The sequence below is a fragment of the Oncorhynchus gorbuscha genome, linkage group LG06 (genome assembly GCF_021184085.1).
Source record: "Oncorhynchus gorbuscha isolate QuinsamMale2020 ecotype Even-year linkage group LG06, OgorEven_v1.0, whole genome shotgun sequence".
NCBI lineage: Eukaryota > Metazoa > Chordata > Actinopteri > Salmoniformes > Salmonidae > Oncorhynchus > Oncorhynchus gorbuscha.
In genome coordinates, this window is record NC_060178.1 from 64,988,276 (window position 1) to 65,003,934 (window position 15,659).

General features: G+C 40.8%; 1 protein-coding gene across 2 annotated transcripts; it reads right to left on the minus strand.

Annotated features, from left to right (window-relative positions):
• Window positions 1-11,831: 11,831 nt before the first annotated feature.
• On the minus strand, window positions 11,832-15,281 carry LOC124037217 (cyclic GMP-AMP synthase-like). 2 transcript variants are annotated; one of them, XM_046351884.1, is made up of 5 exons: window positions 14,574-15,281; window positions 14,264-14,480; window positions 13,894-14,157; window positions 13,441-13,540; window positions 11,832-13,242 (listed from the first exon to the last, which is right to left on the minus strand). In XM_046351884.1, the coding sequence occupies exons 1-5, from the start codon at window positions 15,036-15,038 to the stop codon at window positions 12,906-12,908; spliced, it is 1,383 nt and encodes a 460-aa protein (XP_046207840.1). In that variant the 5' UTR covers window positions 15,039-15,281; the 3' UTR covers window positions 11,832-12,905. The 2 variants fall into 2 exon arrangements, with proteins under 2 accessions (XP_046207840.1, XP_046207841.1); XM_046351885.1 differs by having other exon boundaries at window positions 12,914-13,264.
• Window positions 15,282-15,659: the final 378 nt, after the last annotated feature.

Sequence of the window (15,659 nt, forward strand, 5' to 3'; positions counted from 1 at the left end):
ATTCCCCATGTGTGGAAATCCTAAAAATGCCTCTGCTCAGCTGTAGCCTGTACTACATAACACATGTTATTATGGCTTTACTATAAGGGGGCATTTTCTTCAACAGTACATTTACCACACATCGAACTGCATCTTAGTGCACAGATTTGTATACCTAAAATTATAGTGTGTGGGGCATTGGGGTATTGAGGGGGGAGGTATGTAAAGACCTAGAGTGGGATTCAATCCAATTGAGGGTTTATATGAATTGTAGGTTTTAAATGCAATTTCCGATTGAGCTGGCATATACAGTGTTTACTGTGAATGGGATTCGAGGGACAATTGCCTTATAAAGACCCAGTGCAGTCCAATCTTGATTTTACTGTGTTTTATATATGTATTTCCACACAATGAGGTTGGAATAATAGTGAAATAGTGAAAATGATGAAAATTCCCTTTTAGTGTAACAGCTTATTGAAAAGGCCACCTGAAATTTCATCCTGTTTAGGTAGTATGGGGTTTTGATCTGCCTGATCCGCCCTTTTTTTTCAATTTTCGCCTAAAATGACATACCCAAATCTAACTGCATGTTGCTAAGGCCCTGAAGCAAGTATATGCATATTCTTGATACCATTTGAAAGGAAACACTTTGAAGTTTGTGGAAATGCGAAGGGAATGTAGGAGAATATAACACATTAGATCTGGTAAAAGATGATACAATGGAGAAAAAAACCGAAGCTTTTTTGTACCATCTTTGAAATGCAAGATAAAGGGCATAATGAATGTCTCGCCCAGGCGCAATTTAGACTTTGGCCACTAGATGGAGCACTGTATGTGCAAAGTTGTAGAGGTATCCACTGAAATCTTGCATATATATTCAAAATGTTGTATCAAGACTGCCCAAATGAGCCTAATTGGTTTATTCATACATTTTCAAGTTCATAATTGTGCACACTCCTCAAACAATAGCATGGCATTCTTTCACTCTAAATACTACTGTAAATTGTACATTGCAGTTATATTAACAATGAATTAAGCTTTCTGCCCGTATCAGATATGTCTATGTCCTGGGATTTTTGTTTTGTTTCTTACAACCTCATGCTAATCACATTAGCCTACGTTAGCTCAACAGTCCTGTGGACAGGAAACCTTTCCTGAAGAAGTTTTTAAAGGCAATTTGCGATTGAGCTGGCAACGCAACAGCTATTACTGTGAATGGGATTCTGCACATGAGGTACAATTGCCTTTAAAGACCCAGTGCAGTCGAAATTTGATTTTACTGTGTTTTATATATATTTCCACACTACAAGTTTGGAATAATAGTGAAATTGTGAAAATTATGATAATTCCCTTTTAGTGTAACAGCTTATTGAAAAGGCGGTGGGATGTTTAGGTGGGATGGGGTTTTGGCCTGCCTGGTGTCATCACTAGGATGTGCCAATAAGAGCTAGTTTTCAGTTTTCCCCTACTCACTCAGTCCAATCCCAGATGGTCCTAGCAAAAATCTAGCTTGAGAAATTGCTCTTTGCTAAGATTATTACTCTTTTGGGACCATTTTAATTGAAAATAATCACATTAATAAGGTACTTAATTGTTATCCAGAAATGTTTTTAATATTGAGATTAAAAAATGACTGCATTGGACCTTTTATGAGCTGCAGTGCTTATAACCCACTATCAGATTGGATTGGCTAGATATGGCTCGGGGAAACATACCTCAATACTGGGTTAAGAAATATGTTTTCCCTCCGAATTGTCCGATAATCCCAACTGTTACACAGAGAAGAATGAGCAACTGCTACTGTGGAGCCTGAGGACAAAGTTCTAATCTTCTTCATAGGCAAGAATAGTGTTGCACAACATGACGGCTAGCAAGACATTGAGAGGAAACTATACATTTATTCCTTGTCCGATTCAAGAGGCACTTCATGTAAATCTGACCGAATTAGATCGGTATAACATTGGACAGGTGTAAAGGATATACAGTATATGGTAGTAGCTCTACATTTCTGATAGCCGTTGTGAAAAGTCAACAACCTAAGGGGGGTTAGGAGTCTTAACCGTGGCAGAATGCCATTGCAGAAACACAACATGATAAACCAAGGACAAAGGAATTATCAAAATGACAGAGACATGCCAAGTCATCATTTTAGCATTTCCTGTGAGTCATGCACTCATTATATGGCTCAAACAAATGTCAACCTGACTGCTTTTGGCTTGGATTAGAAAATTGTATGTCCCAATGAATATTTACAGGAAAACGAAACTTATCTCTGTCCTACCACCCGCCTCGCCCTTTCCATTCCAGTGCCACTCCCCATGTAGCAGAGACAAAGAGAAAGATGAGGCGAGATAGAGAGATAATAGTTTTGATTTGTGTAATCATGTGTGTAATTATGTGTGTAATTATCTGCTTAGTTCTCTGGTTGAGGTCTTTAGCTTTTTATCTTTTTGTAACAGTTTTGTACTTTGCCATTGATTTTAAATTGAACCTTTTTATTTATTTGCATGTGGAAAAAAAGTGTATTAGTTTATGGTCTGGCATGAGGCAAAGGGTACGTGTACCTTATTAAGCCCACATACCCATTAAGACCATTTCAATAGTTGGTTTCAAAGGAAAAAATTGATGTTTCAAGCAGTTCATGTGGTTTTCTAAGCCGAGCAGATGTTTTATTAGTAAGTTATTAACAGTTACAGTAGGGCAAAAAAGTGTCATTTTCATCATAGGTACACTTCAACTATGACAGACAAAATCAGAAAAAAATCCAGGAAATGACATTGTAGGATTTTTAATTAATTTATTTGCAAATTATGGTGGAAAATAAGTATTTGGTCAATAACAAAAGTTTATCTCAATACTTTGTCATTGCCAACAGGGTATATAACAGAGGTCAAATGTTTTCTGTAAGTCTTCACAAGGTTTTCACACACTGTTGCTGGTATTTTGGCCCATTCCTCCATGCAGATCTCCTCTAGAGCAGTGATGTTTTGGGGTTGTTGCTGGGCAACACAGACTTTCAACTCCCTCAAGATTTTCTATGTGGTTGAGATCTGGAAACTGGCTAGGCCACTCCAGGACCTTGAAATGCTTCTTACAAAGCCACTCCTTCGTTGCCCGGGCGGTGTGTTTGGGAACATTGTCATGCTGAAAGACCCAGCCACGTTTCATCTTCAATGCCCTTGCTGATGGAAGGTTTTCACTCAAAATCTCACGATACATGGCCCCATTCATTCTTTCCTTTACACGGATCAGTCGTCCTGGTCCCTTTGCATAAAAACAGCCCCAAAGCATGATGTTTCCACCCCCATGCTTCACAGTAGGTATGGTGTTCTTCGGATGCAACTCAGCATACTTTGTCCTCCAAACACGACGAGTTGAGTTTTTACCAAAAAGTTATATTTTGGTTTCATCTGACCATATGACATTCTCCCCATCTTCTTCTGGATCATCCAAATGCTCTCTAGCAAACTTCAGACGGGCCTGGACATGTACTGGCTTAAGCAGGGGGACACGTCTGGGACTGCAGGATTTGAGTCCCTGGCGGCGTAGTGTGTTACTGATGGTAGGCTTTGTTACTTTGGTCCCAGCTCTCTGCGGGTCATTCACGGGGTGAGATCTTGCGTGGAGCCCCAGATCGAGGGAGATTATCAGTGGTCTTGTATGTCTTCCATTTCCTAATAATTGCTCCCATGGTTGATTTCTTCAAACCAAGCTGCTTACCTATTGCAGATTCAGTCTTCCCAGCCTGGTGCAGGTCGACAATTTGGTTTCTGGTGTCCTTTGACAGCTCTTTGGTCTTGGCCATAGTGGAGTTTGGAGTGTGACTGTTTCAGGTTGTGAACAGGTGTCTTTTATACTGATAACAAGTTCAAACAGGTGCCATTAATACAGGTTACGAGTGGAGGACAGAGGAGCCTCTTAAAGAAGAAGTTACAGGTCTGTGAGAGCCAGAAATCTTGCTTGTTTGTAGGTGACCAAATACTTATTTTCCACCATAATTTGCAAATAAATTCATTAAAAATCCAACAATGTGATTTTCCTGGATTTATTTTCTTCTCATTTTGTCTGTCATAGTTGAAGTGTACCTATGACAAATTACAGGCCTCGTCTTTTTAAGTGGGAGAACTTGCACAATTAGTGGCTGACTAAATACTTTTTTGCCCCACTGTATGTGTAAGTTCCTACTAGTGGTCAATTTCAAAGTTGCAAAAACACTTGTGTGGAGGCGACTCTCAGATAAACACATTTTCCAGACATATTTAGTACCTTACTGTCAAATTAAGAGATTAGTGTGTTAATTTATGCACATGATAACATACTACATGGGAAATAATTGCAATTGCTTGCCAATTGAAAATATGGGCTTCTCATGCTGGCAGTTGCACCATGTGTTACAGTCAATACAGTAGCAACATAACTTGGTGAATCACAACATGGCTGAGGCATGGCGTGGGAGCCTGCCGAGCCAACCGATGCTTGTGAGCCTCAAGCCAGCTGAGGCATGGGAGCCTGGCAAGCCAGCTGAGGCATCCCCGGTTGCTTCGGCAGCGGGACCCAACGTCACCAACAAAAAACAAAAAACTCCCTGATGCTTCCAATTGTGGTGTCTGCATTCTGTAATGGTTCCGTAACTACAGACGCTGGGAGACGGAAAGCAAGTACAGGGTGAGGATTTAATAATAAATAGACATGAAACTAACAGCGTCTGGACAAGAGAAACTGAACAACATCAATGCAGACACGGGAATGAAACTGAAGTGACAGATATAGGGGGAGGCAATCAATGATGTGATTGGGTCCAGGTGAGTCCCATGAAGCACTGGTATACGTAATGATAGTGACAGGTGTGCGCTATGATGAGCAGCCTGGCGACCTCGAATGCCAGAGAGGGGGAGCGGGAGCAGACATGACAAAAAGCACCCTCTTTATATAGAATGTAAATGGAAATATATAAATATTGTTCAATATTATCATATTGTAATATATAGTTTATATTTATACCCCAGACCATTGGTTTTCTAATAATTTATGAGTAAACTTTGCTATTATTTGTTTTGACCATGAATATTTACTGTTCCTATTAAGCCCAGTTTGCATTGAAACACATCGAAATTGTTTGTTGAAATCCATAATATTCAATAAACCTGAGCATAAATGTATTTTTTTCTTCAGATGTAAGTTACACATATTATGCATCTATCCATGGTAGCTTTACCAAGATTAAAAGCAATTAGGAACCCCCATCTGAGAACCACACATCACTGGTTATAAACATGTTACTGAGGAGTAACAACGAAGTCTACTTCCAAGATGGACTGTCACATTTTTGACACGTATTGTCTACACATATTGTCACATATCTTGTCTATCTTTAAGTAGACAGATAATTCTACGGGAGTCTCTGGGATTTAGCAGTCATGGAAATAAAAGTTCTGAAAACATGTTGCCTCACTATTTTAAAGAAAAGGTGGAGAACAAGCTATACGATGAAAAACAGTGTAGGCAAACTTCACGCAAGTTTGTGGCAAATAGTGTGTTACAAAATGTTGCCAGAAATTTGCAAATGTTTGCCACTAGTGTTGAATCTGCAGAAAAACTTTGGCAACAATCTTTATTGCCACAAGTGCCAAACAGTTCACCAGAGTTTTTTTTTCTTCTGACAAACAATTCTCTAAAGAATCTTTTAAATCTCTGGCAAACCTGCGGCAACAATATTTATTGCCACTAGTGGAAAACAGTTTACCAGAAGACGTTTCTAACCGATGACAACAAATCACAGGGATTAGAAAAATCTGTAGGAAAATGGAAACCAAATGATCTAGCTAGCTACCTACCAAAGTTGTCCAGTGAGTGTCTAACAATTACATTTACTTTTGATACTCAAGTATATTTAAAACCAAATACTTTTAGACTTTTACTCAAGTATTAAGTTACTGGGTGACTTTCACTCCTATTACATTTCCTATTTAAGGTATTTTGACTTTTTCTCAAGAATGACAATTGGGTACTTTTTCCACCACTGGTTTGTGGTGCACTCACTCATAACACTTTCTAGTGATAAAGTAGTGTCATCTTCAAGCGTGATAAGGTAAGCAAACTGCAGAAATTATTCTCATAAATATAGCCCACACATTCAATCTTTGTAATAATTAGATATTTAATTTCTTTAAACTAGTAGCTATCTCATCTTGATCATGTGTTGTTCCTTCTATCTTTCTAGAAGGCAAAAATAATTATTGAGGCCTTCAATCAAACTGAGAACAGTGAAATATGTGTGCACTAGGTCAAGACTTCTTACATTCATGGTAAGTTATCAATAATACATTTTGGAAAAATAATATGAATTGTCATATTAGGTATAATAACTAAATGTTATGTTGTTTTTCTTCCACCTGAGTCAGGAAGAAGAGACAACTAGTAGACAACTTTCTCTTAAAGTTGCACAGCAGAAATCGCTCTGCCATTTCCTGGTTAGTAAAATTCTAATAGTTTGCCTAATTTCAGTTTGACAAAACAAGCACGTATAGTGTAGAAAGTCATTGTACCATCTCAACCACTGTGAAATATATTTTCCATAACTAAAAATATTGCATTTTCAGCTGTTTGAAGCTGGTGTACAAGCCTGAAAGGAAGAAGCAAAAAAGAAACTTAAGAATGTGAAGCGTAGAAATAGCGCACATAGAACAGATTTACCACGTCCTAGACTTGCTTTCAAGGAAAATGACGGATCTATAACTCAAATTTCCAGGCGAATTTGGTCAGACTGCCCCAAAACCTACATATTGCAGCTTTAATGATGAAGTCCCCAGCCTAGATTGAATGTCATAATCAGTTTGAATCAGTTGTGTTGAGGCTTGGCTGTCGAAAAAATATTGTATACTGTGGCTCTCTATGAACAGTTGGCCACACATTTCAAGGTCAATTTACTAGGCCTAAGTCCCAGTTTATGCCAGCAACATTGTTTGTCTAAATAGCACTCATACAAGTGAAACATTGTTTCCTTGTTGAAAAATATATAGAATGCCAGTTTCAGTGAGAAGTATAGCAACATCAAGGCAACTACAGTTGAAGTCAGAAGTTTACATACACCTGAGCCAAATACATTTAAACTCAGTTTTTCACAATTCCTGACATTTAATCCTAGTAAAAATTACCTGTCTTAGGTCAGTTAGGGTCACCACTTTATTTTAAGAATGTGAAATGTCAGAATAATAGTAGAGAAAATGTATTTATTTCAGCTTTTATTTCTTTCATCACATTCCCAGTGGGTCAGAAGTTTACATACACTCAATTAGTATTTGGTAGCATTGTTTTTAAAATGTTTAACTTGGGTCAAATGTTTCGGGTATCCTTCCCACAAGCTTCCTACAATACGTTGAGTGATTTTGGTCCATTCCTCCTGACAGAGCTGGTGTAACTGAGTCAGGTTTGTAGGCCTCCTTGCTCACACACACCTTTTCAGTTCTGCCCACAAATGTTCTAAAGGATGAGGTCAGGGCTTTGTGATGGCCACTCCAATACCTTGACTTTGTTGTCCTTAAGCCATTTTCCACAACTTTGGAAGTATGCTTGGGGTCATTGTCCATTTGGAAGACCCATTTGCGACCAAGCTTTAACAAGACTGATGACTTGAGATGTTGCTTCAATATATCCACATAAATTTCCTTTACCATGAAGCAGTCTATTTTGTGAAGTGCACCAGTCCCTCCTGCAGGAAAGCACCCCCACAACATGATGCTGCCTGGGGGTGGCACGGGGGTGGTGTTCTTCATGGTGTTCTTCAGCTTGCAAGCCTCCCCCTTTGTCTCCAAACATAACGATGGTCATTATGGCCAAACAGTTTTATTTTTTGTTTCATCAGACCAGAGGACATTTCTCCAAAAAGTACGATCATTGTCCGCATGTGCAGTTGCAAACCGTAGTCTGGCTTTTTTTATGGCGGTTTCGAAGCAGTGGATTCCTCCTTGCTAAGCGGCCTTTCAGGTTGTGTCGATATAGGACTCGTTTTACTGTGGATATAGATACTTTTGTACCCGTTTCCTCATGCATCTTCACAAGGTCCTTTGCTGCTGTTCTGGGACTGATTTGCACGTTTCGCACCAAAGTATGTTCATCTCTAGGAGACAGAACGTGTCTCCTTCCTGAGCGGTATGACGGCTGTGTGGTCCCATGGTGTTTATACTTGCATACTATTTGTACAGATGAACGTGGTACCTTCAGACGTTTGGAAATTGCTCAATACTCATTCCTTTATACTTCTGTGGGTATATGGAACCTGTTAGGGATTGAGGGTCTTTCTGGGATGTGCTTTGGTATATGTTCGCTGTATATGTGTGTTAGCTAGCGTGCTAGTCACCACTGCTAACACAGTTGTTTTCATGCTACAGATTTTACCATCGACAGCCATCAACATCATCAAGCCCTGCACAACTAACGTGCTGTTTCCTATTTAACAACAGCAGATAATAAATAATGCTCAACTGGGACCACTGGCCGGCTTGCCTATCTCCAACGGGGATTCTTTGCCTCTGACCCTATTACGGGCACTGGTTTACTAGTGCTATTGCATGCCATTTCTAGGAAGGGTACCAGGCTTTTATGCATTATACTCGACTTGAGTGGGTTGTCACTGACTTGATCTTCCTGTCCTGTTGCTCCCCCTCAGGCTCGTGCGGTGGAGGAGATCTTCATGGGCTATAATCATCCTTTTGTCAGTGTAGTAAGTTGGTGGTCTGTTGATATCCCTCTAGTAATGTGGGGGCTGTGGTTGGGCAAAGTGGGTAGGGTTATATCCTGCCTGGTTGGATGGTGCCGCAGTGTCCCCCAACCACCCCTGTCTCAGCCTCCAGTATCTATGCTGCAATAGTCTATGTGCCAGGAAGCTGTGGTCAGTCTGTTATACCTGGTGTAATTATCCGGTCTTATCTGGTGTCCTGTGTGAATTTAAGTATGCTACCTCTAATTTTCTCTCTCTCCCCGGAGGACCTGAGCCCTAGGATCATGCCTCAGGACTACCTAGTCTGATGACTCCTGGCTGTCCCCAGTCTACTTGGTTGTGCTGCTGCTCCAGTTTCAACTGTTCTGCCTGTGGCTATGGAACCCTGACCTGTTCACCGGAAGTGCTACCTTGTCCTGGACCTGCTGTTTTCTCCTTCTCCCTCTCACTCTCCCCCTCCCTCTACCGCACCTGGTGTCTCGACCTCTGAATGCTTGGCTATGAAAAGCCAACTGACATTTACTCCTGAGGTGCTGACCTGTTGCACTCTCTACAACTACTGTGATTATTTTTTGATCCTGCTGGTCATCTATGGACGTTTGAACATATTGAAGAACAATCTGGTCTTAATGGCCATGTACTCTTATCTCCACCCTGCACAGCAACCCCTCAGAGCCTGGTTCCTTTCTAGGTTTCTTCCTAGGGTCCTGCTTTTCCAGGGAGTTTTTCCTAGGCACCGTGCTTCTACGTCTGCATTGCTTGCTGTTTGGGGTTTTAGGCTTGGTTTCTGTATAAGCAATGTGACATCTGCTGATGTTAAAAGGGCTGTGTTATCAGTTTGATTGATTGACCTGTGTAATGATTATGCTGTTTAATCATCTTCTTGGTTTGACACACCTCTAAAGTGGATGAATTATCTTGGAAAAGGAGAAATGCTCACTAAAAGGGCTGTAAACAAATTTGTGCACAAAATAAGCTTTTTGTGCATATGGAAAATGTCTGGTATCTTTTATTTCAGCTCATAAAACATAGGACCAACACTTTACATGTTGTGTTTATATTTTTGTTCAATGCATATATAGTACACATAGTTCACTCTGTGAATTAAGTGCATTTAAAATGGTGATTTAGTTCATGTAGATACATTTCAATGTTAACACACAGTAACCAAAAACCTGATCAAATTTTCAGAAAACAGTAGAATGTTCACAAGTTTCCCAGAATTGTTTGCCAGAAGTTCACAAGTCGCCGCAAATTTGCCACAACAGTTTGCCACAACTACTTTGCACGTGGAAATATGAGCTTGCAGCAAGGTTTTCCACAACTGTTTGCCAGAAGCCTGATATTTTGGTAAGGGCATGACTGGAGACGTAAGCAGAATATTGTTTATGACCACACACATGACCAAAATTACAGGCTACTCTGACACTGATAAACAATAGTGGTTTTAGCTCTAGGCTATTGTTACAGAAACAGTAGACCAGGGCTTTCCAGCCCTGTTCTTGGAGAGTTAACTTTCTGTAGGTTCTCATTCCATCCCCAGTTGTAACTAACTTGATACAGCTTACAGTGCCTTGCAAAGGTTTTCATCCCTGTCACGACTTCTACCGTAGTCGGTCCCTCTCCTTGTTCGGGTGGTGTACGGCGGTCGACGTCACCAGCCTTCTAGCCATCACTGATCCATTTTTCATTTTCCATTGGTTTTGTCTTGTCTTCCTTCACACCTGGTTCCAATCCCATCAATGACATGTTTTGTATTTAACCCTCTGTTTCCCCTCATGTCTTTGTTGGAGATTGCTTGATGGTATGTGATGTGCATGTATTATGTTGGTGTGTGATGGGTTTTGTACCCACTTTTGTTATTTTGTACATTTCGTTTTTTTTGTTTTTTTTATCAGCATTTATTAAACAACTCCGTTTTTACCAAGTCCGTTCTCCTGCGCCTGACTTCCCTGCCTTCCAACACCCACCCATTACAATCCCCCTTGGCATTTTCCCTATTTTGTTGCATTACAACCTGTAATTTAAATATATTTTTATTTGAATTTAATGTAATGGACATACACAAAATAGTCCAAATAGGTGAAGTGAAATGAAAATAATACTTGTTTAAAAAAATTCTAAAAACAGAAAAGTGGTGCTTGAATATGCTACGAAGCCCCAACATAAGATCTGGTGCAATCAATTACATCCAGAAGTCACATAATTAGTTAGATTTCACACAGGTCGACTTTATTTAAGTGTCACATGATCTCAGTATATATACACCTGTTCTGAAAGGCCCCAGAGTCTGCAACACCACTAAGCAAGGGGCACCACCAAGCACGCAGCACCATGAAGACCAAGGAGCTCTCCAAACAGGTCAGGGACAAAGTTGTGGAGAAGTTCAGATCAGGGTTGGGTTATAAAAACATATCCCGAAACTTTGAACATCCCACAGAGCACCATTAAATCCATTAATAAAACATTTTAAGAATATTGTATGGAAGGTGGCCGATCTATAGCAGTGTTTGTCATACCATGAGTAAGTAGCCTTGCTTGTGCAAGCCGAAATGTCTCATAGGGCATCTCCTGTTTCAGTAGCATGAGGCAGCTTAATGTACAACTACACCCCCTAGCTAGTCTATCTAGCTCCTTGCCAAGCAAAGACACATCAGGTTTAATTTTTACAGTCTTTGGTATAACTCAGCCAGGGATTGAACTCACAAAATTCCCATCACAGGGTGGACACTCAACCATAAGGCCACTGAGTTGTCAGACCATGCCTATTGAACAGGTTAGGCATACATGTGTGAAGAAAAAGGGTTGGGTTTCAACAATAGTCTAGTCCTTTGGGTTCACAGAGATAAGAAAGACATCTTTCCATGATGTATTCTGTTTTATTAAAAAGTAGGGTATTTCACACATGCACATTCCAATTGATTGGTATACAGCTGAACACATCTCTGCCCTCAGGCCTTAAATTCCAATGAATGGCTAATAATAAACTTGTGTGAACAAAAGCTGAACAGAAATACATATCGGGTAAACAGAGGCACCTGCAATGTGTTCACATCACACACACACACACACACACACACACACACACACACACACACACACACACACACACACACACACACACACACACACACACACACACACACACACACACACACACACACACACACACACACAATCTCTCTCTGTTGGAGTTTCCCAGCATGCACCTGGACATACTGTCACACAGTCAGTTTCTAACAACTCAAAACAGGAAAACATACACCAGGGAAATATGTTTCTTCCTCCTGGTTTGGCCAAGACAGACACACAGGTGGACAAATACTCTGCAAGGAATAGATGGTGTTGACATCCTGAGTAGGTAGAATTTAGTATGGAATTATTTTTAAGTGATTTTTAAAAAGTTTTGGAAAATCCTCACTGAAAGCTCATGTTAGCTCCTAGTGCTAAATCTACTAATATTTTGTGGTTTAGAATCCAATATCCCATTGCCAATTGTCTTTCAAATCTGTAATTTCTTTCCTCAGAAGAAGCAACTTGCAACTTCCATGCTGGAACCTCCAGTGTTCAGCCTTTTTTTGTGTTGCACATTTGTATGTTTATTTATTTATTGAACAATTAATAGTGTTGTACTCAGTTTGTTTAACCTTTTACTGCAGTGGGCAAAATGTAGGGTCACAGAGTGATTCTTGGTAGTCTTAAACAAAGGATACACCTCAAACATGGTTATGGGCTTAAAAAAGAAGACACCTGTACCGTGTCAGATACAGAGTTGAGATGTATACATTTTTTACTTTGCATCCCAATATTGCACTTATATACATCACAGAACACTGAAATATAGCAAAATTGTTTGACATAGAAACTCCAGATTTTCATTGGGTTTTTAAAAATAACCTTCGTTATGAAATTACAAAAAAATATATTAATAACATTCCACCCATGAGTCCTAAGAGCGCGATTTTGTTCATTGACAGCAGGAAAGGACTACATTACCTTTTATAATTTGTTGGAGGAGCAGTTGGCTCTCACTCAAAACTCGTCAAGTAAGATCTGAATGAAATTAAACTTCCGACTCCTCTGCTCTTCAATTCCTCCTGCCTATGCCTTTGCTTTAAGAATAGACAACATTATGGGACCACCACTGTACTCCACTTATGCCTATTGGGCCTCTGGTGAGTCATTAAAGGGAGGTGATCGAGGTCACGACTCACTTGCGGAAAATGGGGAAACCATTGTTGCGTTCCTCCTCGATGCGCCGGGCCAGGAACTGACAGCTCTTGCGGTCATGGCCGGGGCCCAGTAGATTGTGTTTGGGGATAAAGAAGTTGGGAAGCATGCCATCTTTCAGGTGGCCCTCAAAGTCCTCCAGCAGCTGCTGGAAGCAGAGTCCCAGCTGGGCCGCCTCCCAGTCGCTGTCCTGGGTCCTGGAGCAGCAGGCGTGGAGCAGGGTGGTCTTGGCGTGGTAGGAACAGAACTTTGACAGACGAGGGTTCTCTGCCTTCAGCAAGCCCAACAGGTGCTTCAGAAGCTTCAGACAGAACTTCCTGAAGCAAGAAAATGGCAAGTCTAAGGAACACATGATAATACACAATTTATCAAAGGAAATGGGTTTAATGACGAGTTCATAAAATGTGGAAATTCATACGACTAGGAAAAATCCACTTGATCGTTATGACTACAGTTTTCATGTTTGTAGTATTCATACAGTATTATAGTATTCATTCATTCTATAGTAGGCTTACCTGCAGCAGCGTGTCCCGCTGGCCTCGCAGCAGGTCTTCTGGGAGCCATGATTTGTTAGGATACTCTTCTCCACATGCGAGAATGAGATGCGCCACGCGTCTGTAGGTAACAGGACAAGAAAAACCTGTTTAGGAAACTCAGAAAAGGGACATAGCTCCATGCCACTTCCCCTTTCTATGGAAAGGGGTGAAGCAGTGCTGAATTTATTTTTGACACCTATATGTGACCTCTAATACAGGACTAGTATAAAGGTCCCAATTTTGTGAGATTTTTTTTTCTTCCAACAATTTCAACTTTTTTTATTCAGATTTTAGTTTGGGGGGGGGTGTCTGCAGGCTTCCTGATCGGCCTTTGCAACTCCCATTCATGAAGAAATCACAAATGAAAGTGATAGTTTTATTCAAGATGTGTAAGCTTTAATAGTGTTGACTTAATGTTTACAAAAAGGTTACCTTTGGCGCAGACACCTTCCAGTTCCACCGTGCCCTTTCCCTCGTACTTCGGAACGAGGTAGTACCCCTTAAGCTTTTGTTCTTTCTTCACTTTGGTCCCGAGCCAGATGTCTATTTTGTCTATGCCTCCTTGGGTGAAAGTGGGCCAGCTCGAGCGGACCTCAAGACCCAGAACAATGTCCAGTGAGATAGGGACCGTTCCCGTCCCGTTTATCAGTAAAGTCACCGCCGGGCAACCCTTCTTTTTCTTCTCCAACCCCACGTCTTGATAGAAGTATGGAAAAAAATAAACATTTTTAATGAACAAATGTTTTGCATACATACGCTACATTACAGGCATTTGGGAAACGCGCGCTACAGACGTACACACCTTTGAGTATCTTCACACACTTTATAACCTCGTTTCTGAACTCCGTAAGCATTCCACTGGCAGATATTGTGTTGTCTTCACATAGAAAGCGATCCAAAGAGTGTTTTCCTCGTTTGAACGCCACGCTGTAAAACGCCCCAACATCCCCAAACGGCCGAATGTCCACCCGCTCGACAGGCACAGTTAACATCACGTCAAATTCGTCGGGATTAGAAATCTATATTGATAAAAAATCGTTAAACATTTGTGAAGCATGAAATACTATTGGGTCACACTGGTGATGTATGATTGAATTTAATTCATGACTCACCTTTAAATTCTCGTAATAACTCCCAGTGCGCAGATCATTTACATCTTTGAAGCATTCTGTACACTTTTTCATGTGGTCCATTATATGCTTTACCGTGTCATTGACAATACTTGCTGATTCTGATTTCTGTTTCTTCTTAATCTTCAATTGTTCAATGGTTGTAAACAGGATCTTATTCGGATTTGAGTCAACGCTGTAACCTTTTTTGACCATCCTTGATCCGGTTTTAACTTCTACGCACTTCTGTGGCACAGGTGCCTTTTCCCCAGTGGTGCGCTTAGGCTGCGTATGTTCCTTGGTTTTCTTGGGGTTGTATTCATCAATGACCTGTTGCGTTTCCTTCTTAGTGTCTTTCACTGGTTCCTTTGGAGGTTGCCGGGCACTCTTGGCCCGAACCGGATTCTTGACATGCGCTGGTTCCGGACTCTTTGCGCGCACGCTTCGTGGTTTCCCTCTGCCGCTCATTGTAGTAAGTATGATCGTGATGTGACACCGACGAGTTCAACTTTATTCTATGCTAGCTAAATGATACTCTCTTCACTGTTTCCGTGTGATGAAAAGTGAATGTGAACACTGTTAGAGTTGCGTAAATTCTAATCTGGTATCAGGATAAATATAACAATGAGTCACCGATTTTATACTATGTATTTTTTATTAGCTAAGTAATAAATGGCAAATGTTACTTTCGTATATACGGGCTCACTATAATACCACGCAGGGCAGAACAGGGAACTGACAAGACGTATGTAAAACAGTATTATTTTTACTGTGATAGACAGTTCCAACCCGTCTGTTGGCCTATCACAGTAGAGACTGGGCGTGGTTTAAACTTGCGCAGCCAAATGCAGGCGCTCAGGCGGGTCCCCGCCTCTTGGCGCTTCTGTTGATAGATGTAAATGTTGCTTGTGAAGAACATCCAGGCTCTCATGCTCCATACTGTTATCTCGCACCTGGCTCCTGTTATCTAACAAAAGACCGCTTGTTCTCGCAACACCCCATTCTGAATGTGCCCCCCTCCCAACTAATTTGAACAGTTCCTGTCTTCATGCTTCTCTGTATTTTTCCATCATGAGAAAGTCCCATGGC

Excerpts from the sequence above, each read along its gene's own strand:
- LOC124037217 (XM_046351884.1), bottom strand. The coding sequence starts at position 15,038 with ATGAGCGGCAGAGGGAAACCACGAAGCGTGCGCGCAAAGAGTCCGGAA. Across the intron at positions 14,481-14,573 it reads GTTATTACGAGAATTTAAAG|ATTTCTAATCCCGACGAATT; the intron begins GTGAGTCATGAA and ends TTATCAATATAG. Across the intron at positions 13,541-13,893 it reads GGAAGGTGTCTGCGCCAAAG|ACGCGTGGCGCATCTCATTC; the intron begins GTAACCTTTTTG and ends TGTTACCTACAG.